At 42.9% G+C, this 24,703-nt stretch overlaps 1 protein-coding gene across 5 annotated transcripts in view; it reads right to left on the minus strand.

The window, feature by feature from the left end:
* Positions 1-24,703, minus strand: part of CADM2 (cell adhesion molecule 2) — a 406,671-nt gene that overhangs the window by 140,700 nt on the left and 241,268 nt on the right. For 2 of the 5 annotated variants that reach the window (XM_070750250.1, XM_070750249.1), the window contains one exon: positions 6,578-7,862. The exons of the other annotated variants lie outside the window; for them this stretch is intronic. In XM_070750250.1, coding sequence (XP_070606351.1) covers positions 6,715-7,862 — 1,148 coding nt within the window. In that variant the 3' untranslated portion in view covers positions 6,578-6,714. Of the gene's footprint in view, positions 1-6,577; positions 7,863-24,703 lie in introns of those variants that run through there. 5 annotated transcript variants of the gene reach the window in all.

Consider the following 24,703-nt stretch of genomic DNA (forward strand, 5'->3'; position numbering starts at 1 on the left):
GTACATTTTGGATAACGAACAAAATTTTTGGCAAAAATTTGCTTCGGTATCTGAACAAAAATTCAGATACCGAACAGCCAGAGAAAATTTTGTTCATTATCCGAAATGTTACCGCCAGGGGCTGCTGCAATCTCAGCAGCTTCAGTGGGCTGAGGAACTCTCTAAGAGCTCCAAGCTGCAGGAAGGGTGGGGGCTGCTGCAATCCCGGCATATTCGGGGGGCTCCTTTCCTCATTGCTTCTTCTTATTACCTGTAAGCAGCTGCAAAAACTTTCTCCTTCCCGGCAGCGGCTTCCCTTCGAGTAGCAACAGCACTGGGAACGTCACGTGATGAAGGGAAGCCGCTGGAGCCATCTCAGCAGTGCCGCCGCTCCAGCAGCTTCCCTTCATTATGTGACATTCCCGGCGCTGTTGTTCCTCGAAGGGAAGCAGCCACCGGGAAGGAGAAAGTTTTTGCAGCTGCTTACAGGTAATAAGAGGAAGCAATGAAGAAAGGAGACCCCCGAAGCTGCCGGGATTGCAGCAGCCCCCACCCTTCCTGGAGATCTTATAGAGTTCCTCAGCCCCCTGAAGCTGCTGGGATTGTAGCAGCCCCCACCCTTCCTGCAGCTTGGAGTACCGAATTTATTTATCCCATTGGAAATAAAGAAAATAGATTTAATTGGTTCCCAGCGAGTTAACAGGGGCTGGGAACCAATTAAATCCATTTCCATTATTTCTTATGGGATAAATAAATTCGGTACTCGACCAAATCGGTTCTCAACCACACTTCTGGAACGAATTGTGGTCGAGTACCGAGGTACCACTGTATAAGTTTACACAATGTAATGAAGCTCAAAAGAAAAATATGCAATAATGTACCAATGCAGAACTACTTACTATATTTATTATGATTTTGTTTTGTTTTTTAATGAAAAATTAATAAACTTAATTTTTTTTAAAAAATTGGAGCTTCTTTTAACTTAAAGACCAAAGCCAAATGCCTCTTTACTGAACCTGGTCCTAAATAGAAGGTTAAAAATTATAAAAGGAGTTCAGAATGCATTATTTTAGTTTAGTTCTACAACAGTCTCAGATATATGTTACTAATAACGCAGAAAGAAAATGCATGTTGGTCAAAAATATTGTTTCCTTTAAAAACAAAATAAAACAAGCAGACAACTATTGATTTCTCTTTCCAGAGTTATTTTTATCCAGCTACCAAGCTCAAAAATTGACAATTTTTGTTTTGATAATGTCTAAGTTCTGGGCAGAGAGCCAATAACTTATGCATACTTAACAAATGATCAATAATCATATGAGCAAATTTGCAGATTGTTAGTAACATGCCAATTACTGAGTTGTATTCCAGGCTGCAAGAACTGTCATTGTTCCTTTAAATATTACCTGGGCCAACATATAGGAAGCATTTGTAATAAGCTATAATGCAAGGTGTTTTATTGAAGTTTATGGAAAATTCTTTTTAAATTCTTTAAAAACAATAACCCCTTGCAGATTTACTGTGACATAATCCTCAAGCACATTAAGTAATCACAATGTCAGTTTTCTATTAATAGAGATTTTTGAGTGAAGGAGCCGCTCTTCCATTGTAGAACTGCAGAAACAGCAAGATCACATTGTTAGTATCACAAATGCTTGATCCAAATAAACTATAAAAAAGCACTTTGAAATAAAATATTATTTTTTAAAAAATCTGAATTTTTTTTTAAAAAACAGTTTCCTAAAATTTGAATCAATTGATTTGATTCATTTTATTACATTTATATGCCGCCTGTCTCCTCACAGGCTCAGGGCGGTGAACGATAATAAAATACAATACTAAAAGTTAAACCCCATAGTAAAAAACATTCATCTCACAATCATACAACAGTCAGGCTGGAGCAAGATGTTGGTGCTCAACAGTCTTCCTAGGCCTGCCGGCAGAGCCATGTTTTTAGGGCTTTTCAGAATGCCAGGAGAGTGGGGGTCAGTACAAATCTCCAGAGGAAACTGGTTCCAGAGTGCTAGAGCCACCACAGAGAAGACCCTCCCCCATGGTCCCACAAACCAGCATTGTTTGGCTGAAGGGACCTGGAGGAGGCTGATTCTATGGGATCTGATTAGTCACTGGGATTTGTGAGGCAGAAGGTGGTCCCATAAGTAACCTGGTTCTAAGCCATGTAGGGCTTTATAGGTGATAATCAACACCTTGGATTGCATTCAGAGATTGACTGGAAGCCAGTGCAGCTTGCAGAGTGTTGGAGTAACATGTGTTCCTTAGGTTCTGCTATGCTGGCCACCATTTTCAGTATACAGCCCCCCATTCAGGCTGGTATCAGGCCCATGGATATTCACAAAGATCATAGCCATGCTGGAAGCTTATCTGAGGTCATTGCCTATCTGCATCCAATGCTATCTCAACTACCTCCTGATTCAGGCATCCTCCCACCTTCAGGTGGAACAGAACTTGGACACCACAATCCAGGTCCTTAAGGACCACAGGTTTTCTGTGAACTTAGGCAAGTACCACTTGGTTCCATATATAAGGCTAGTGTATCTAGGAGCACTTATTGACACTATGACCAGACAAATCTTCCTATCCCAGGAGTGGCTGGACAATATCAAGAGTCTCAAGATTTTCAGAGATGGAGTTGCTACCTTACTGTCTCTGTCCAACTTGTGGAAAAGTTGATCTCCTGCATCGACACTGTACCTTGGGAAAGCTTCCATGCAAGACCACTCCAGTGGTTTATGATCAGAGGCTGGATTGCAGCATTTCACAGACATGGGTGCTTATGCCATTGGAAGTGCTCCATTCTCTTCACTGATGTGTGTGTGGGTTCCGGACCATGTTGCAGGGCTGCTCTTTCAAGGAGCAAGACAGACTGATGATAACTACCGATGCTAGTCAATTTGGCTGGGGGGAGGGGCCTCATTTGGGCTCCAGGGTGGCCCAGGGTCAGTGGACCTGACAGGTGCTCCAGCACAACATCAACTGGCTGGAGTTTTAGACAGCCTGGCTTGCACTCAGAGCCTTCAGTGAGAAGGCTGCAGGTCAGCACCCCCCCCCCCCCCCTGCTCACAGACAATGTGACTACCATGGCACATGTGAATAGACAAAGGTGGACCAGGTCGTGGGCCCTAATGGTGGAAGTGGAGTTTCTGTGAAGGTGGGAAGAAACTCATTTATTGTCAATCAGGACAGCTCATTTGCAGGAACCTCCAACATACAGGCAGAATTTCTGGGCAAAGCCACAGTGGACCAGAGGGAGTGGCAGCTTCATCCCCGCTTGTTCCAGGACATGTTTTACCAGTTCGGGCATCCTAACCTAGACCTCTTAGCTTCTCTATTGAATGCCCATGTTCCCAGCTTTTTCTCAAAATTTCTGATCCTGGGGGAAGATGGTGTGGATGCTCTGCAATGCCCCTGCCCGAAGAGACTCTTGTATGCATTCCATCTTCTTCCCATTTCCATCTCGGGGGTGGTGAGGAAAGTTTTGTCGGAGAGGGCAGAGGTACTGCTGGTGACTTCCCATCAGCTGTGGTTTTCCGACCTGGTTGGCCTGTCCGTCACCAGATCAATGAAGATTTCCCCAGATAGAGTCTCCGTCAGCCAAGGTCCAGTAATACATCCAGAGCCTCAGTGGCTCCAGCTGACTATTTGGAGGTTAATCAGAGGTTCCTGAGGTGGGAGAAATTCTCTACAATGATAAAGGCAGCCAAGTGGCCTATGACGAGGCACATCCATAATGAGACATGGAAGACTTTCATGGACTGGTGCATCACAGTCTGCTTGGACCCCAAGGGAGGGGGGGCAGTGGAAGACATTCTAGAATTTATTATAGGAAAGGTTGTACAAGGGTTGTCTCCTAACACCTTGCAATGCCAGGTTGCCGCATTGTCCTTGGTATTGCAGATAGGAGAGTTAGCCTCCGTATCCCATCATCCCAAGGTAAAAGTCTTCCTGCAGGGCATCCAACCTCCTGTTATCCACTATTATCTCATTTGTGACTTGACTAGGGTTTTATAGGCCTTTACAAAAAATCCTTTTGAACTGCGGAAAGCCAGCTTCCATCTTCTTTCATGCAAGGTGATATTCCTGGTGGCTATCACATCTGCCCAACGTATTTCAGAGTTGGTGGCTTTATTGGTGCGAAAGTACCTATGATTCACTCGAACAGGGTAGTTCTGAGGTTGGACTCTGCCTTTCTTCCAAAGGTCAATTCCTTGTTTCACCAGGCACAGGAGTTAATCTTCCCAGATTTCTGTCCTAGGCATCGGCATCCCGTATGGAATAATTTGTTAGACTATTAGGTCTCTATTTTCTAGGTAAGTGGATAAAGAATCCTTTTATACTTCACAATTATAAGAATAATGGTCACCATCTATATTTCTGAACTATATATGAACAAGAAAACATGAAAATATTGAAATCCTATATTATTAGGGCTAGTGAATCAAACCAACAATCTATTTTCTCCTCAATCCTTCCAAACTCTTCTAATTGTTACCCTGTAAGAATTGTATATTATCTCTAAAATATTATTTTGGCAGATATGTCCTCAAGGAACCTATCAACCCCTTCAAAAACCATTGTCATTCTCAAAGGCTGTTAAAAATATATACAAACAGATATTTAGAGATGTATTCTAATAACACATACTTCAACTTGGTTTTTTAATTGTTTAACAAAGATAGACAAACCCCCGGCATCGAAATTTCCACCAAAACTTTAGATAAAATTTTGATAGGACAGGTGGATAGACAGATTACTAAAATTTACCAACAATTCCTTGAACAAGACAGAATGGAAGACATAGTCAAAAATCCTATGATAGCTTGGGCTAAAAATATCCAACACAATATACATTTAGCGGATTGGGATAGATCATGGAACACAATCTCTAAAATCACACTTTCAGCAACACATAAGGAAAATTTTTATAAACTTTTCTATAGATGGTACATGCCCCCATCAAGGTTAGCAAAGATCTACCCGAGACTACAAGACACCTGCTGGAAATGTAAAAAACAAAAAGGTTCCTTTTTTCATATGTGATGGTCCTGCCCTATACAGTGATCCCTCGATTATCGCGACGGTTCCGTTCCAAGACCTATCGCGATAATCGATTTTTCACGATATAGCGGTGTGGAAGTAAAAACACCATCTGCGCATGCGCACCCTTTTTCCATGGCCGCGCATGCGCAGATGGTGGAGCGACGAAAGTTCGGAGGCTGGCAATGGTTGTTTTTCATGCCAGCCACTCCCCCCAGCGCCTCCGGGCTCCTCGCCGCTACCCCCCGCCCGCCTGATTCGCCCCTCTCACCGGCTTTCTTGGGGCACGAGTCCTCCTTCAGCAGCGCTTGTGGCAACGGCTTCTCGGCTTTTAGAATGCCCGCCTCCTTCCCTCCCTCCCTCCTTCCCTCCCTCCTTCCCTCCCTCCTTCCTTCCCTCCTTCCTTCCCTCCTTCCTTCCCTCCTTCCTTCCCTCCCTCCTTCCCTCCCTCCCTCCTTCCCTTCTCTCCTTCCCTCCCTCCTTCCCTCCTTCCTTCCTTCCCTTCTCTCCTTCCCTCCCTCCTTCCTTCCCTCCCTCCTTCCCTCCTTCCTTCCCTTCTCTCCTTCCCTCCCTCCTTCCCTCCTTCCTTCCTTCCCTCCTTCCTTCCCTTCTCTCCTTCCCTCCCTCCTTCCCTCCTTCCTTCCCTTCTCTCCTTCCCTCCTTCCCTCCCTCCCTCCTTCCTTCCCTTCTCTCCTTCCCTCCCTCCTTCCCTCCTTCCTTCCTTCCCTTCTCTCCTTCCCTCCCTCCTTCCTTCCCTCCCTCCTTCCCTCCTTCCTTCCCTTCTCTCCTTCCCTCCCTCCTTCCCTCCTTCCTTCCTTCCCTCCCTCCTTCCCTCCTTCCTTCCCTTCTCTCCTTCCCTCCCTCCTTCCCTCCTTCCTTCCTTCCTCTCCTTCCCTCCCTCCTTCCTTCCCTCCCTCCTTCCCTCCTTCCTTCCCTTCTCTCCTTCCCTCCCTCCTTCCCTCCTTCCTTCCTTCCCTCCCTCCTTCCCTTCTCTCCTTCCCTCCCTCCTTCCCTCCTTCCCTTCTCTCCTTCCCTCCTTCCTTCCTTCCCTCCTTCCTTCCCTTCTCTCCTTCCCTCCCTCCTTCCTTCCCTCCCTCCTTCCCTTCTCTCCTTCCTTCCCTCCTTCCTTCATTTCGTAAAAAGCACTTAAACAATGACAGAATAAAAACCCCAAGCCCTCACCTGTGTTTGAATTTCATTCACTCAGTCATTCATTCATTCTTCTGTATGCCACTCAGTCCCAACACTTTCAACCCACAAATTACCATTTCCCATCCCCTTAATTACTGTGCTGTACCTCTACCTGTACCTGTACTGTACACATTGAATAACACACTTAGTCATCCTGATAGAAATAATAACAATATTTATTTACATTTTTACATTTTTTGGGGGGGGGTTAGCATAACTAGGATAACTCGGCATCTTCTTCTATCACCATGTCTACAATTGATGCTGCAGGTGATGGTGTGACAGACCTCTTGGTTTTTGTGACAAACATAGTTATGGGCAGTTGTTGGCGCAGTTTCTTTTTCTGTGCTAACATGGCTCTGTATGGTGCAAAGGTGTTGTCAAGGGAGGCCTTAAATTGTATAGAGCGAGTCATGTTGGGATCCCAAAGTTCCACCATGCGTTGTACATTTGCAGCAGCTCTGTTCAGTTCTGCAAGCCGCTCAAGCGTTAGGCCAACATCTTCTTCTTCCTCAGCTTGTGTTCAGCTTCTGCTTCCTCCTCTTCTTCACTCGCTGACCTGGTCAGCTCCTCCGGATCTTTGTCTGTCAGCGGTAGGCCATGCTCATCAAGCAAACCATTGACTTCCTCTGGTGTCATGTCAATGAAGCCTTCTCCACCCAGTGCCTGTGCCAGCTTCACAGAGTTCTGGACTGCAGCATCTTGAATTTCTTCGGGAGCAAATCCCTTGTAATCATGCACCACTTCTGGCCACAATTTCCTCCAGCAGGCATTCATTGTCTGTGACTTCATATCCATTAAGGCATTCTGAATGTTCTTCAGACAAGATGCAATTGTGTACTGACGCCAGTAGGCCTTCAATGTGAAGTTTTCATCAGCATCCATTGCTTCCACGATGCTTCCAAGAGAATTGCGCGTGTACAGTGCCTTAAATGCGCGGATAACACCTTGATCCATCGGCTGGATAAGCGATGTGGTGTTTGGTGGCAAGAATTCGACTTGCACCCCATTATGTTCATGTGCCAGGTCATCATGGCCTCCAGCATTGTCCATTAGGAGAAGCACTTTGAAATTGAGTCCTTTGCCAGCCAAATAAACCTGCACCTGTGGGATGAAGCACTGATGAAACCAGTCCCGCGTGAGGGGTTTTGTAATCCATGCTTTAGGATTATGCATCCAGTACACTGGCAATGCATTCTTATTTCTGTTCTTGAGGGCTCTTGGATTTCGTGACTTATAAATTAGCAATGGCTTCATCAAAAAGCCTGCTGCATTCCCACACATGATCAAAGTCACCAGATCTTTCATGGCCTTAAAGCCAGGGGCTTTGGCTTCATCTTGCATCAAGAAAGTCCGTGAAGGCATCCTCTTCCAGAACAGGCCTGTTTCGTCCATGTTGAACACCTGTTCTGGAAGGTAGCCCCCTTCTGCAATTAGGTCTTTAAACGTGCGCTGGACGAAGTTTTCGGCTGCACCTGTATCTGCTGAGGCAGCTTCTCCATGCAATGACACACTCTTCAGGCCATAACGCTGTTGAAATTTCTCAAACCACCCTTTGCTTGCTGTGAATGTGGCTGGGGCTGAAGAAGCAGAAGATGTTGATGGCTGGGGGTCTTCAGAGTCACCAGCACCTTCATCTACAGAGAATGACAGGAAAGGGAGAGAGAAGTGACTTGAATGAAAGCATACAGTCCTTCCTTCCCTCCCTCCTTCCTTCCCTTCTCTCCTTCCCTCCCTCCTTCCCTCCCTCCCTCCTTCCTTCCCTTCCTCCTTCCTTCCCTTCCTCCTTCCTTCTTTCCCTCCTTCCCTCCCTCCTTCCTTCCTTCCCTCCTTCCCTCCCTCCTTCCTTCCCTCCTTCCCTCCCTTCCCTCCTTCCTTCCCTCCTTCCTTCCTTAAAAAGCACTTAAATAATGACAGAATAAAAAACCCCAGCCCTCACCTGGGTTTCCCTCATCTGCATCACCTCCTTCTGTGTTTCCAAGACGGTTGTACAGTTGCTGCGCCTTGGTTTGTATAGTGTTCGTATCCAAAGCAATGCTCTTTTTGCGGCAGTCTTGTACCCACACGGACAAAGCAGCTTCCATCTTCATAAGGCGTTTGTTTCTAGGCATCACCATTCTTTTTGCAGCATTGTTGAATGTTATCTGAGAAGTTTGCCTTATCTTCTTCTCCTCTTTCCTAATGTATCGCACAGTCGATTCGTTGATCCCATAATGCCGACCAACATCTACATTAGAACGTCCCGCTTTCAGCATGTCCAAAAGATCAATTTTCTCCTTAATTGTCAGCATCTTCCTGCTCTTTTTAGCGTCGCCGCCTCCACTCCGTGTGCAACGTTTAGGAACCATCTTCCAACAAGTCTTAACAAGTTCCAACAGTTCCAAAAGTTTCAAAGCACGCTGAGCAAACAAAGCTGATTGGCCGAGATTTCGGCCAACCAGCAATGGCAGACGTCAGTTTGGTGATGACGTGTGACGTCATCGGGCGGGAAAAACCGTGGTGTAGAAAAAAACCCGTGCACGTATTTTTAATTTATTATTTTTTGAAAAATCGCGATATAGCATTTCGCGAAGATCGAGCGCGAAAATCGAGGGATCACTGTAATTCAAAAAGTATGAAAATCAATCCACAGATGGCTTACAAAAATTATAAAATACCAGAGGGTATGCTCTTAGGAATTTGGAAAAGACATTACTCCAAGCAAACACTTTTTCTTATGACACACATAATCACCGCAGTTAGAATATCACTGGCACAAATGTGGAAAAATGTTCAGACCCCATCGGAAAGCTTAATTATTGATAAACTATATAGATGTGTAGAGATGGACAAAATGACAAACTCAATCAAGGGAATAAAATATAAAGAATCTAAAGAATTATGGCACAAAGTAACAATACAAAGTATCAGTATATATAGAAATAAAAATAAATACCTCGTAATATTAATGGAAATGAAATAAAAACATGGGATGAATGACTACTCTATTACAGAAACTTAAAAAAATGTATACTTACTAATATCTCTTTTCCTTTCCCACCCTCTTTTAATATTATGCTTTACACATGATATCTATATTTGAATGTACATAATTTAACAAAGTATATAAAGAAATGAATGATATATTTAAATTGTAACAGAAACGGATTAAGATCTGTAAAAACAGAACAAAACATATGAGAAATATTCTTTTTAAAATCAATAAACTTTTTAAAAAAATGTTTAAATGTCAACCTTCTAAGTAATGCTCTCATTATAGACAGAACTTCGAGGCAGGTTGGTTCCTCAAAGAACAGGTTTATTGGGAAATATCATCTTGGCACACAGCTGGTGGAAAGCCAAATCTAAATGTTCTGTTGCTTTCCACCACATTAAAAGTAAAACTGTTCTGCTTTTCCAAAACAATGAACCACATTGCCCAATCCGAATACTAGCTTATTGCCTGGTTATGTCTCTCTGCCTCATCTGGCCAGCCAGTGGAATATCCTTGATGTATTGCAGAGCTATGTTGTTTGGCTACAAACCCACACCTACCTTTACCCCACACCTTCAGCTCCAGGTTGTGTCAGCCTGAAGCTGTTCCAACCTAGGCTTCCTGATTAAATAAGACAGCACAAACGGCATCCCACAAACCCCTTTTATTTGTAATGGCTGATAATTATTTTTATTATCAGCTGTATTAAGTCAAAACAAAGGAAAACAAGTCCAACTACACTCTTTCAGGGCAAGGCAGATAACGCACACAAAACTTGCTCTTCTTTGGCAAACTTCCCAGGACTTATTTGCAGGAAAACTTAGCAAGTCAAAACAGAAACAGAAACAGAGTCCGAGATGCATAGATGAGAGCTAGTGACAAACTGTGTTGCTTCCTGCAATGCACTCTTTCATTTTCTCCATTCATTTATGTACGTGTTTGTTTGTTTGTTTATTGATTGATTGATTTATTGGTTGATTGGATTTTTATGCCGCCCCTCTCCGGAGACTTGGGGTGGCTAACAGCAATAACAAGACAGTGTACAATAATAATCCAATACTAAAAACGATTAAAAACCCATTAATATAAAAACCAAACATACGTACAGACATACCATGCATAAAATTGTAAAGGCCTAGGGGGAAAGAGTATTTCAATTCCCCCATGCCTGGCGGCAGAGGTGGGTTTTAAGTAGCTTACGAAAGGCAAGGAGGGTGGAGGCAATTCTAATTTCTGGGGGGAGTTGGTTCCAGAGGGCCGGGGCCGCCACAGAGAAGGCTCTTCCCCTGGGTCCCGCCAAGCGGCATTGTTTAGTTGACGGGACCCGGAGAAGACCCACACTGTGGGACCTAACTGGTTGCTGGGATATATAGCCTATGGAAGGGGCCAATTATCTCAAAGCCTTACTACTGAGTAGTCCTGCTCCTCTGTAACTGTTTTGGCCTTCTGGCACCTCTGTGCATGCGTGCATTGAGAATAGGCTCTCCCTGTTCCTCTCCTCTCTCAGGTCAGCCACTAGTGGTTCTAGAGGCAGGACAGACCTTCCTAATTGCCCTAGCTGGATCCCTGACTCTGGCACCAGGCCTTCTCACAGACTCCAGACCTAGCCCAGGTTCCTCCCCAGCCTCATCACTGTCCAACTCTGCTTCCAGCCCTGCAGGCCACTGGTGGACCATAACAGAAACTTTTGGGTTAAGAAAAGAAAGGACAGGAAAAAAGACTCACCCCCACATAGAAAAGAAAATGGGCCAGTCAAAAATGGGCAAGTCGATTTCAGACTTGACATATATTATCTGATATATATGCAAATTAACCATGTTTTGTGATGTCTTGATGTTTAATTCAAACATTTCTGCAATAAAGAGACATAGAATGCTGCCCAATTATGAAGCATTTGTTTTTTGCAGGCCAGACAAATATTGGAAAACAAATTATCCAAAGCAGATCTGGACTTTTGCTTTCCTGTCAGTAGCTAATTCTCTAAAAGCAGAAAAGAGGTGGACTAAATTTGGTCCTCTGAATAAAACTAACAAAAGAAAAGTAAGGTTGAAAATTGTCAAATGCAACTAAGAAATTGAATAGAAAAATGTTTAGGTAAATATTGGAAAAAAATAAATAATTGGTTGTGTCAAATAACAAATACAAAAATAGAATATACGCCAGAGTTTTTTCTACTGGGTATTATGAGAGGTACCTATTCTAAAAATGTAAAATATTTAAGCTTGCATATTACAACAGCTGCAAGGATTGTATTTGCACAGAACTGGAAAAATCTGCAAATACCTGAAGACAATGAGATCATCAAGAAAATATACGACTGCGCAGAGATGGACAGATTGAAAATGGAACTTAATAATTGAAAAGAATCGGACTATTATGAAACCTGGACAAAATGGTACCAATGGACAAAAAAAGAAACTTTAAAGAAGCATTGAAATAAAATATCAAGAAATCAAAAAGCAATTAAAAGACAATGTTGATAGGAATGTATGTATGATGTAGATTCATCTGTAAATATGATTATGTACAGTAGTCCCTCGCTATATCGCGCTTCACCTGCCGCGGCTTCACTTCATCGCAGGTCAGCTTCATTTGAATGATTTTACCACACAAACAAGCGCTAGAATCCCCCAGCGGGACTCCCAAATGATGAGCGGGGCGGGGACTAGGCTCCGGCGGAGGCCCGTCCCCTCGTTCAATCCCCCTCGCCAGTGCCCAAAGGAAAAAAAAGAAAGGAACGCGACGCGGCGGGGATTTCCAGACTGGGCTCGAGGATGGAAGAGGAAGTGCTCGAGGGCGGAAGAGAGAGAGAGAAAAAAAGAAACAGCCGGGGCAGCTCACCAGGGACTTTACAGCCGGGGCAAGGCAAAAAACACAACATTTGGCCGAACTGCTGCAAAGAACAGAGTAAGTAGTAGTGGGGGGGAAAGGTTAGCCGGCCGTTGCTCGCCTCCAGGCATCCGGAGCTGGTGGGAAGGAGGATAAATTCCCCATCGCGGATTTCACCTATCGCCGCAAGGTCTGGAACGTAACTCCCACGATAGGTGAGGGTTTACTGTACTCTTTTTTTAAAAATGGAAAAATTTAATAAATATATATTCAAACAAAAAAGGAAAATGTTTAGGAAAAACATATAACACAGTAGGGTGGCAACTCTAAACTTATCTCCTCGTGGTCACATAATCAGAACAATGCATATGGGTGTGTGTTGTGAATACACACACACACACACACCATGTTTTTCAATATGCATATATGTATAGAACAAGAAGGGACGCCATATGCACAAATGCATCAACTAATTCATTACTCAGAAGAAAATACATCCAACGGGAGTCTGAACATTATTTAGTTAGCTACCTAAAATATTTATAGTGCATTCAGAAAGTATGAGTGAACCTTTTTCACTTCGCTGCAGCCTGATTCTACATTGTTGATAAAAAAAATTTTCCCCCTCATTAACATACACTCAGTAACCCATAATGACAAAATGAAAACAGAATTTTAGAAAGGTCTGTAAATTTATTAAAAAGAGAAAAAAATGAAATATCACATCGGCATAAGTATTCAGACCCTTTGAAACAATACTTGAAATTGGTGCCTCCTATTTCTCTTGATCATTGCTGACATGTTTCTATGCCTTGATTTGAGTCCATCTGTTGTAAATTAAATTAATTGGACATGATTTGGAAAGACACACAACCCTCTCTAAAGAAAGTCTCACAGCTGACAATTCATTCTGCAGCAGAGTAAAAGCCAAGATGCCAAAGAAACTGACTGCAGAGCTCAGACATTATTACAAGGCACAGATCTGGGAAGGGTTACAATAAAAAATTCTGACGCACTGAAGCTTCCTAAGCTCAGTGGCCTCCATAATTTTCAAATGGAAGAAGTTTGGCACAACCAGGATTCTTCCAAGAGCTGGTAGTCCAGTCAAACTGAGCAATCAGGGGAGAAGGGCCTTACTAAAGGAGGTGACCAAGAGTCCGATGGTCATTCTGACTGAGCTCTAGAGATAGAATAGAGTTTCAGAAAGACACCATCATTAGAACCCTCCACTGGTCCAGGCTTTATGACAGAGGGGCTAGACAGAAGCTTCTTCTCAGTGCAAAACACATAAAAGTCTGCATGGAATTTTGCAAGAAAAATATCTGAAAGACTCTCAAACTGTGAAGAAAAAGATTATCTGGTCTGATGAAACAAAGATTGATCTGTTTGGCCTTAATTCTAAACATACATTTATGTATGTATGCACTCTGTGTGTGTGTGTGCGCGCGCGTGCGTATGTATGTATGTAAATTTGTATGTCGCCCCAACATCCTAAGGACTCTAGTTAAACAATTAGAGGAAACCAGGCATCACCCATCACCTGCCCAATATTATCCCAACCCATGAAGCATGGTGGTGGCAGCATCATGTTGTGGGAGTGTTTTTCAGTAGAAGGGACTGGAAGACTCCTCAGGCTTGAGGGAAAGCTGAATGGAGCAAAAAATAGGGATAACCTTAGCAAAAACCTGTTCCACAGCACCTCAGCCTCGGCCAAATGTTCATTTTCCAACTATCCTGAGCCCACAGCCAAGATCACACAAAGAGTAGCTTAGAGACAATTCTGTGAATATCTATAATAATAATAATAATAATAATAATAATAATAATAATAATAATAATAATAATAATAATAATAATTATTATTATTATTATTATTTATTGGATTTGTATGCCGCCCCTCTCCGTAGACTCGGAGCGGCTAACAACAATAATAAACACAACATGTACAATCCAATAATAAAAGACAACTAAAAACCCCTATTATAAAACCAAACATACACACAAATATACCATGCATAACTTGTAATGGCCTAGGGGGAAGAGCTATCTCAACTCCCCCATGCCTGGTGGTATAAATGAATCTTCAGTAGTTTACGAAAGACAGGGAGGGTGGTGGCAGTTCTAATCTCCGGGGGGAGTTGGTTCCAGAGGGCTGGGGCCGCCGCAGAGAAGGCTCTTCCCCTGGGGCCCGCCAAACGACATTGTTTAGTCGACGGGGCCCAGAGAAGACCAATTATCGTGGTCCTGCCAGAGCTCTGACTTGAACCTTATTGAACATCTCTGGAGGGACCTGAAAATGGCTGCCTACTGATGGTCACCATAAAACCTGACTGAGTTTGAGAGGATTTGCAAGGGAGGATGGCAGAAAGTCCCCTAATCCAGGTGTCTAAAGCTTATCACATACCCAAAAACACTCAAGGCTGTAATTGATACCAAAGGTGTTTCAGTAAAGTACTGAATTGACTGTCCAAATACTTATGCCAATGTGATATTTCAGTTTGTTCTTTTTAATAAATTTACAGACATTTCTAAAATTCTGTTTCACTTTGTTATTATGAGATATTGAGTATAGAATAATGAGAAAAAATGAATTTCAACAACTGTAGAAACAGTTGACAAAAATGAAGGGGGTCTGAATACTTTCTGAATGGTTGCCCAATTCAGTGAACATGACTCAATTTAACTCAACTCAAAAAATGTGGCATAGGGAAAAAACAAAAATAGAAAATTAAATGAACAATGCAAATCAAACATACCATTAAAATTAACTAAAGAAATGGTAAATATGGAGGAAATCTACTATAACTTCAAAGAATGAGGACACCCACACATCATCTCTACTCTGTAAAATGCACAGTTTCCCAGTAGGTATTTAGATGCAATTAATGGTGATAAATTATCACCTACATGGCATAGGATCATGTTACCACATTCTCCTAAGTATATTTACACATTCCACATGTGTGGTCACATTCAGGTCCTTCAGGTCCCTTCCTGAAAACCTAGTGAAGAGCCACATCCTGCAGGATCAAAGCCAGATGCATGTCATGATAAAGATAATTTCAAAAGGTAGCTCACATCTTCTGTGTCTCACAATTTGACATTGTTTCAAGGGACCTGAAGAACTGAATATGTCCTTCTATCAACATGTGTGATGGATCAATATTCTTAGGAGAATGTGGTAATTTGATTTTATGCCTATAGGTGATAATCTGCACCTTGATTTCATCCAATTGCCTACTGGGAGAGAGTACAGCCTACTGAGTAGAGATGTCATATGGGTATAATAAAAATACCCATAACTATTTCAGTCCCTGAATTCAGCCTAGGGATGATCTTGTAGAACAAGTAGAAGTGGTTCAATTAAGAAGTGAATCCAGGAACAGTTGAAATTGGTACACCAAATAATGTAATGAAAATTCCTCCCCCTCCCCTTCAGTCCTGGGGCCCAATTTAGTCTCAATCTAGCCAGTTAATGACATTTTTTGAAAGTTGTGTTGAGATGAAGTATAATCATTTTTGTCTATAGTCCACCATTGTGGTGTAGTGGTTAGAATGCAGCATTACAAGCTAACTCTATTCATTGTCAGGAGTTCAATCCCGACTGACTCAAGGTTGACTCAGCCTTCCATCCTTCCAAGATTGGTAAAATGAGGGCCCAGATTGTTGGGTGCAGTATGATGACTCTATAAGCCACTTACAGCTGAAAAGCCTTATAAAGTGGCATATGTGAAAGCCCCAGATCTATGAAACGAGCTCCCCCCAGGGAATCGTACTGACCCCACTCTGTCTGCCTTCCATAAAGCTTTAAAGACCCATTTCTGCCAGCAGGCTTGGGCCATTGAAACTTTGATATCTCGCTCTGCCCTATGAATCAATGTAGGATGTAAGAGCTTTGGTGGTGCAGTGGTTAGAGTGCAGTACTGCAAGCTACTTCTGCTGATCATCGACTGCCAGCAGTTTGGCAAATCAAATCTCAGCAGGCTCAAGGTTGACTCAGCCTTTTATCCTTCCAAGATCAGTAAAATGAGGACCCAGATTGTTGGGGGCAATATGCTGACTCTCTGTAAACGGCTTAGAGAGGGCTGTAAAGCACTGTGAAGCGGTATATAAGTCTAAATGCTATTGCTATAGTAATGTATGAGGTATGAATCTGTTTGTCTAAATTTTAACTATGGGGGATTTTAGAAGGTAATTTTATTTTGATTTCTAACATGTTGTAAGCAGCCCTGAGTCTCAGGAGAAGTGCGGCATAGAGATCAAATAAATAAATAAACAAACAAACAAATACCACATACATTAAAAATGTAGATATAACGTAATAACAAAAATGCTTCTATATCAGAAACTGTATTGGATAGAGCAAAACTAAGCATATTTTTGAAATCAGCACATCAAACTCCATAAAACACACATATTACCTTTTTTTGTGTTGACCAGTGTAATTTGCCTCACCAATAATTTTCTGAGAGGGAAATAAACTCTACATCAAAGAAAATATAAATGATATATTTAAAAAAAAATCCTATTCCAATCAGGCTCTGACATCACCCAATTGTTGATGGCAGCTCTCAAATATGCCATGAATTTTTTTTAAAAAAATTTCACCCTTAAGCCAAAAGAAGTGCAAAGATTCATTAATTGGTGAATAGCTGTAAAGCATAAGAAAAACTTAATGTTAATATCTGATGTGCTGGAACCTGTTCTATTGATATTTGCTGCTTCTTTCTCCTTTTCTACTGTTATTTATTTATTTTTTTTAATTTGTTTTCTTTACCTTGCCACATTGTTCCACTTTATTCTCCTGTTTCCTATTCATTCTCTCCAAAAGAATCCCCTCTTCATAACATTATTGTGTATTTAATAGTTTATTTTCTGTTTTCTCCCTCCTTCCTTTACTTCTTCTCAGTCAACCTGGAGAGAAATATATTATAGGTAACATCTCCTGCTGGGGACCTATTTAGTTTGGTTTCATATCCTCTTTTAGGTCTTTCATTACTTTACAAGTTTAAAGCTCCCACTGTTTTCAGCAATTGCATTTTTCTCTATAACAAGCTCTCTCTTGAGAGGATTCTGTTGTTCTCTGCAGAAAGGAGATTGAAAAACCTTTCCACCTTTCTAAGAGTTAGTTTTATGATCCTTCACATTTGATCACATTATACCTAGTCAGATATAGTTTTATGATCCATGTTTAGAGAGAATGGGGGACAATTTAAAGGAATACTCTAGAACGATTGAAATTTTTTGCAGTGATAAATTGACAAAAGCAGCACTGCTGAGAAAAAAAGTTTCTTGGAAAGCATATATTGAAACAGAGGGAAGAGCAGGGGTGATATTCCCTACTGGTTCGCAAATGTGAGCATATGTATGAGTACACACGCACCACCTCCGCGTATGCGCACAGCCTTTGCACATGCACACAGCCTCCAAAATGAGGATAAATGGGACATCATTATGTCTGAGTAGGTGGGTGAGTAAGTGGGTGGCTGAGTGGGTGTGCCCACTCACAGTCAGCACCAGTGGTAGACAGATAGAACCAGATAAATACCACCTCTGGGAAAAAGCATATATGCATACATACAGACACACACAAAGTATATATGCTATATATATACAGTGATACCTCGTCTTACAAACGCCTCGTCATACAAACCTTTCGAGATACAAACCCAGGGTTTAAGATTTCCCCCCCTCTTCTTACAAACTATTTTCACCTTACAAACCCACCGCCGTCACTGGGATGCCCCACCTCCGGACTTCCATTGCCAGCGAAGCACCTGTTTTTGCACTGCTGGGATTCCCCTTAGGCTCTCCTCCATGGGAAACCCCACCTCCGGACTTCCGTGTTTTTGTGATGCTGCAGGGGAATCCCAGCAGCGCAAAAATAGGCGCTTCGCTGGCAATGGAAGTTTGGAGGTGGACTTTCCCAGCGAGGGGAGCCTCAGTGAAATCACAGCATCACAAAAACACAGAGGTCCGGAGGTGGGGTTTCGAGGACTTCTGTGTTTTTGCGATGCTGCGATTTCACTGATGCTCCCTTCGCTGGGAAACCCCACCTCCTGACTTCCATTGCCAGCAAAGAGCTCATTTTTGCGATGCTGGGATTCCTCTGCTGGGATTCTCTTGCAGCATCGCAAAAACACAGAAGTCCATAGGTGGGGTTTCCCATGGAGGGGAGGCTAAGGGGAATCCCAGCAGCACAAAAATGGGGGCTTTGGCTGGCAAAAGGGGTGAATTTTGGGCTTGCACGCATTAATCGCTTTTCCATTGATTCCTATGGGAAACATTGTTTCATCTTACAAACTTTTCACCTTAAGAACCTCATCCCGGAACCAATTAAGTTTGTAACACAAGGTATCACTGTATATAATTTATTTATAAATCAAGTTCAAACAGGCTAACACAGAATGTGAACTGTGAGTTACAGTAAGTTAACAATAAATATAAAAGAGGAGAAAAAAAGAAAGTAAATCTTATATGGACTGTTCTGATTAGGCTCAGTGTCTTCTAATTATGACTGCAATTTGACAAAAATTTAATTATCAAACATTTCCACTAATAGAATCTTGTTTAGGCATTTAAGAGCCGTGCTGGCGCAGTTATTAGAATGCAGTACTGCAGGTCATTTCTGCCGCCTGCAATTTGGCATTTGAAATCTCACTAGGCTCAAGATTAACTCAGCCTTCCATCCCTCTGTGGTGGGTAAAATGAGGACCCAGATTGTCAGGGGCAATATGCTGACTCTGTAAACCACTTAAGAGAGGGCTGTAAAGCACTGTGAAGCAGTATATAAGTCTAAGTACTATTGATATTGAATAAATAACAGCTGAAAAATCCATTAGCAACTAAAATCAGAAATGTGGACTAAATTGACTCTAACTCATATGGACTTTTGTATGTGCAGAGTTCCTAGAGAAACCAACTATTAATCTGCTAATCATTACAAGCCAATTGCTGTATAATCCTAAGGACCTTTATTATGATTTTCTTGTTTGGATGGTGCAAGTGGAACAGCTAACCCCAGGAATGCTTCCATTTCAGTTTCACTGATTTGACTCAATTCCTTAATACAGGATATGGATGAAATTAGTCGACTGGTTTACTGATTACTGCCTCTTGCAGCTGATAAGGAGTCTCTGTAGGTAATACTTTTAATGCATGTCAAATGCTCATATGACAGCAACCGCTAGACCATATTCCCATTTTCCAAGAAGTAAGTGAGCTACGTTTTGTCCCTTATATAATAAAATAATATTTTATTATTTTATTAAAATATTTTATTATTTTATTTTAGAAGTAAAATAATAATTTCACTTTTATGGCGAGAATATCAAATATGTTCTCACCAAATTAGATTGCTATTGATTGATTTATCATAGCATTCTTTGTTGTTGGGCCCCTGTTGTTGGGTTTTGAGTTTGTTATTTACAAAGTTATAGAAGGTGTGGGTGGATTTGGTGTGCGGGAGGTTTGCCTCTTGTTTCCCGTGATAATTGAAGCATTCTGTCTTTAATAATAATAATAATAATAATAATAATAATAATAATAATAATAGTAATAATAATAGTAATAATAATAATTTATTAGATTTGTATGCCGCCCCTCTCCGAAGACTTGGGATGGCATATATTTTTATGGTGGGCTTTGAAGTTGGCTACATAGCCTGTTTTGTTTTTTAATCAGAAGGATTTTTTTGGGGGGGGGGGGTTATAGTTTCCTTATTGATATGGGTAGTTTATTTTTCTTGGTTTGTTTGTTTGTTTACTCATTCGTTCATGCATTCATTCATTCATTTATTAGATTTCTATGCCGACCTTCTCCTGAGACTCAGGGTGGCTTACAATATAATTGGTAGTTGTTAGTGGTACATGAGGTCCAGTGATGGGTTACCAAAATTTTTACTACCACACTGTGGGCATGGCTTATACATTTTGTTTCAACATCTTTCAGTGCAAATTGGGTGCTCTGGAGTGGAGCTTCAAATTTTGCTACTGGAACTGCATTCCTGACCGTTCCTGTAGAAGCCCACCACTGGTGTAGTCTAACAGTTCTTTTGACTTCAACCAAAAATATGTTGTAGAAGTCACTGGAAGTGTTACAGCTAGAGAATAGAATTTGCCAGTCAATAATTGAGATATCAGCATCTATGGGTTCATAGTTGGCTTTTTTAAAGTTATACTTGGGTGTCCATTGGTGATTCTTGCAATGGTATAGATTGAGGCTAAAGTCAATCATACTGTGGTCGCTGTTGGAAAAGGCTATTTTATTTCTAGTCCATAAATTGCACTTTTGCTGTTGCAGAATATGCGGTCTAGGCAGTTGTTGAGTCTAATATTGTTCGTCATTAGTCGGTCAAGTCCCAGATTGGTAATAATGATGTAAAGGTTTGTATGGGTGGGTTCAGTTGTGTATTCGTTTAGGGTCCAGTTGATGTTTGATAGGTTGAGGTCACCAAGAAAGATAATAGGGTATGGGCAGGAGGCTGATCACCTTAGTAGTGAGGTTAATTTGTTTGCATGGGTGATGTCGTAGTCAGAGGCTCTGTAACAAAGTAGCCATGTTTTACAGACAAAGGTAATGTTGAAGGTGTTGGTGTTGAGTAGTAGTAGGAATTCAGACATCTTGTTAATTATGCTTCTTGTATTGAATGGTTTGCATTTGAGATTAGTATTTGAGTAACAGGTGTGCTTTCCTAGTCTTGGCTGATAGTGCATGAGATGTTGACTTATTTGGGCAGGCAGGTCAGTTGGATGATGTAGGACAGTGATGGTGAACCTATGGCATGGGTGCCATAGGTGGCACACGAGCAATATCTGCTGGTACACAAGCTGTTGTCCTAGCTCAGCTCCAATGTGCATGTGAGTGCTGGTCAGCTTATTTTTGGATCACATGGACACTTTGGTAGGGCGTTTTTGGCTTCCAGAGAGCCTCTGGTGGGTGGGGAAGGGCATTTTTACCCTCCCCCGGCTCTAGGGAAACCTTTGGAGCCTGGGTAGGGCAAAACATAAGCCTAATGGGCCCAGCAGAAGTTGGGAAACAGGCCATTTCCAGTCTCCAGAGGGCCTCCAGGGGCCAGGGGAAGCTGTTGTTGCCCTCCCAAGGCATTGAATTGTGGGTGTGGGCACTCACACATATGTGATAGCACATGCCCATGCTTTATTAGCACCCGAGGGAAAAAAGGTTCACCATCACTGATGTAGGATGTGTTGCGGGTCTTGTTTTTGATGCATTCAGCATCAAATGTATAAGTTTGTTTTTCCTAGATCCAGTCGTCTCTTGGGTTCCGTATGGAGTTCACGGGAGCAGATTCGTTGTAATAAAGATAGATCTGGTCTGGATCTATCTATTTGAAAACATTCTATCTATTCTATTACATTCAACCTATCTATTTTAAAACATTCTACAGAAGGAAGCTGAGTTTTGCTCAGACAAGATAGTTGATGAATCATGTACTGATGTTAATAATTGCTTAATTATTGCTTCTAGGAGATATCGGGCTGATCTCAGGATTTTCACTGAAAACAGGCAATGTTTTTGAATGCAAATTGATTGAAATTAAGAATTTACATTCTAAAGGTTTAGTACTGGTTCAGATTGAACTTGAGATTTTCATATTGTAATTCCAGGGCATTTTATTTTCAAGTGTACTCTAAAATAGACTTGGGCATTTGTGTAGTGGTTAAGGCACAAGGCTAGAAAGTGGGAGATGGTAAAGTCCTATCTTAGCCAACTTTTGGCTAGTCCCTCTCTCTCAGTCCAACCCATCTAACACAGAGATGGGTTCCTCCCAGTTCCTCCCAGTCACATGACTGCAAAGCCACTCCCTCTTAGTCTCATTACTGCCAAATAACTCCCATACAGTCACATGCCCTTGTCACATGTCAATCAAGTCATACTTACAAAATAAGCCATGCCCTCAGAACGGAAGGGGAAAAAATTGGAACCCACCCTTGATCTCACAGGGTTGTTGTGAGTAAAATAAAAGGAGGAAAAGTTTTTCATGTGGTTGCCACCTTGAGTTATTTATAAAATAATGAAGACGAGATACAAATAAAAATAACTGCCTTGCTGCTTTAAAGTATGAAATTTTGCTAGAAAAACTGAGGTTTAGACCCTGTAAGATTATTTAAGAAGTGTTTGTTTCTCAGCAAACATGTGATTGTGAGTTTTTGTCCTTAGAACACTCTGGAAAAAGAATTGTAAGCAAAAAAAATAAAAATAAACAACAACTTATTTTATTCAATAAATGTGCACATTTTATCTAGGCATATTATTATATGACATACAGTGAACCCTCGAGTTTCGCGTCCTCGAGCATCACGAAAGAGCTATTTCGTGAGTTTTCAACCCGGAAGTAAACTCCACCATCTGCGCATGCGTGCCTTTTTTCTATGGCCACGCATGCGTAGATGGTGGAGTTCCCCAGCTGGGAAGCTGGGCGGCTTCCCTGGGTCTTCCCCCTCTTGCCCCGGTAAGACCCCAGCGGCAGCGCGAGCAACGGCGTGGGCGGGCGGGTGGCACACGCGGGGACACCCCAGCTCCGCTCCCCAGCTGGGAAGCGGCCCCAGCAACAGTGTGGGTGGGCGGAGCGCGCGCGCTTGGGGAAACCCCAGCTCCGCTCCCCAGCTGGGAAGCAGCCCCAGCAACGCGCGCGCGCTTGGGGAAACCCCAGCTCCGCTCCCCAGCTGGGAAGCGGCCCCAGCAACAGGGCGGGCGGGCGGTGCGCGCGCGCTTGGGGACACCCCAGCTCCGCTCCCCAGCTGGGAAGCGGCCCCAGCAACACGCGCGCGCTTGGGGAAACCCCAGCTCCGCTCCCCAGCTGGGAAGCGGCCCCAGCAACAGCGTGGGCGGGCGGTACGTGCGCGCTTGGGGACACCCCAGCTCCGCTCCCCAGCTGGGAAGCGGCCCCAGCAACGCGCGCGCGCTTGGGAAAACCCCAGCTCCACTCCCCAGCTGGGAAGCGGCCCCAGCAACAGCGTGGGCGGGCGGGCGGTGCGCGCGCGCTTGGGGACACCCCAGCTCCGCTCCCCAGCTGGGAAGCGGCCCCAGCAACAGCGTGGGCGGGCGGGCGGCACGCGCGCGGGGAAACTCCAGTCGCGAGCAATGGGGTGGGCGGGCGAAGGGCGGGCGGCGGTGGAAGTAAAAACACCATCTGCGCATGCGCAGATGGTGTTTTTACTTCCGCACCGCTACTTCGCGAAAAATCGATCATCGCTTGGGGTCCTGGAACGGAACCCTCGCGATGATCGAGGGACCACTGTACTATCATAAATATATCCAAATCATTATTAGTCTGGTTTAATCCGAAATTAAATAAATGAATGAAATAGAGTGAATAATGATATACAGTGATCCCTCGATTATTGCGAGGGTTCCGTTCCAAGACCCCTCGTGATAATCGATTTTCCGCGATATAGTGATGTGGAAGTAAAAACACCATCTGCGCATGCGCGACCTTTTTTTTCATGGCCGCGCATGCGCAGATGGTGGAGTTTGCATGGGCGGTGGGAAGACCCAGGGAAGGTTCCTTCGGCCGCCCAGCAGCTGATCTGCTCGGCAGCGCCGCAGCAGTGAGGAGCCGAAGATCGGGGTTTTCCCGCCGCCCACGCAAAGGGGAAACCCCGATCTTCAGCTCCTCGCTGCTGCGGCGCTGCCAAGCAGATCAGCTGCTGGGCGGCCGAAGGAACCTTCCCTGGGTCTTCCCCGCCGCCCACGCAAAGGGGAAACCCCGATCTTCGGCTCCTTGCTGCTGCCCGCCCGCTGCTCGCCCGCCCGCCGCTTGAGAGCAAGAGGGGGAGAGATAGAGAAAGAGAGAGAAGGAAAGAAAGAGATGAGAGAGGGAGGAAGAGAGTGTGAGAGAGGAAGAAGCAAGATAGAGAAAGAGAGAGAGAAAGAAAGATGAGAAAGGAAGAGAGTGACATCATCGGGTGGGAAAATATTTTTAATTAATATTTTTTGAAAAATCGCGATATAGCGTTTCGCGAAGATCGAGATCGCGAAAATCGAGGGATCACTGTATCTGAAAGAGGAGTTTGCACAATAATAATCCACAAATCAAAGAAATAACAACATTCGGTGTAGAGAGTATGGGAGCTGACCTTTACAAAGATATGCAAAAAATTGTTACAAAGGGAAAGAGAGCTGAAATATTTTTAATACCTAGGAAGAAAGGTTATGTAGTGACTCAGACAAGCCAAATGTCTCCCTGATTAATTGTGGTATAAGGATAGCAAGTAAAGCACAATCATACTTGCAAAATTATACTATTATAATGTAACTCTATAAAGTTTTTTCTATTATTATTTATTTAGATTAAATTTTTAAATTCATGATTCAGGGAGACTAACAAAAGTCAAAAATATCACATAATGCATATCTTTAAAAAAACCCCAACATACCCATAATCAGCAGCCAAAACTCAACAAACTGAAACACCAACAAAATAGATAGATAGATAGATAGATAGATAGATAGATAGATAGATAGATAGATAGATAGATAGATAGATAAAACCTTTGCATGGGCTCTTCCACACATCTAGACCTCCAAGCTGAGTGACAAAGTTTTGTCTTTAAGGGCTTATGTGAAAGGCTGGGGCAATTCAATTTTTGAAGTGTTGATATACCAAAGGGCAGGCACCATTACCGAAATCAGGGGGCCTACCTGATAACATGA

The sequence above is a fragment of the Erythrolamprus reginae genome, chromosome 4 (assembly GCF_031021105.1).
Source record: "Erythrolamprus reginae isolate rEryReg1 chromosome 4, rEryReg1.hap1, whole genome shotgun sequence".
Lineage (NCBI taxonomy): Eukaryota > Metazoa > Chordata > Lepidosauria > Squamata > Dipsadidae > Erythrolamprus > Erythrolamprus reginae.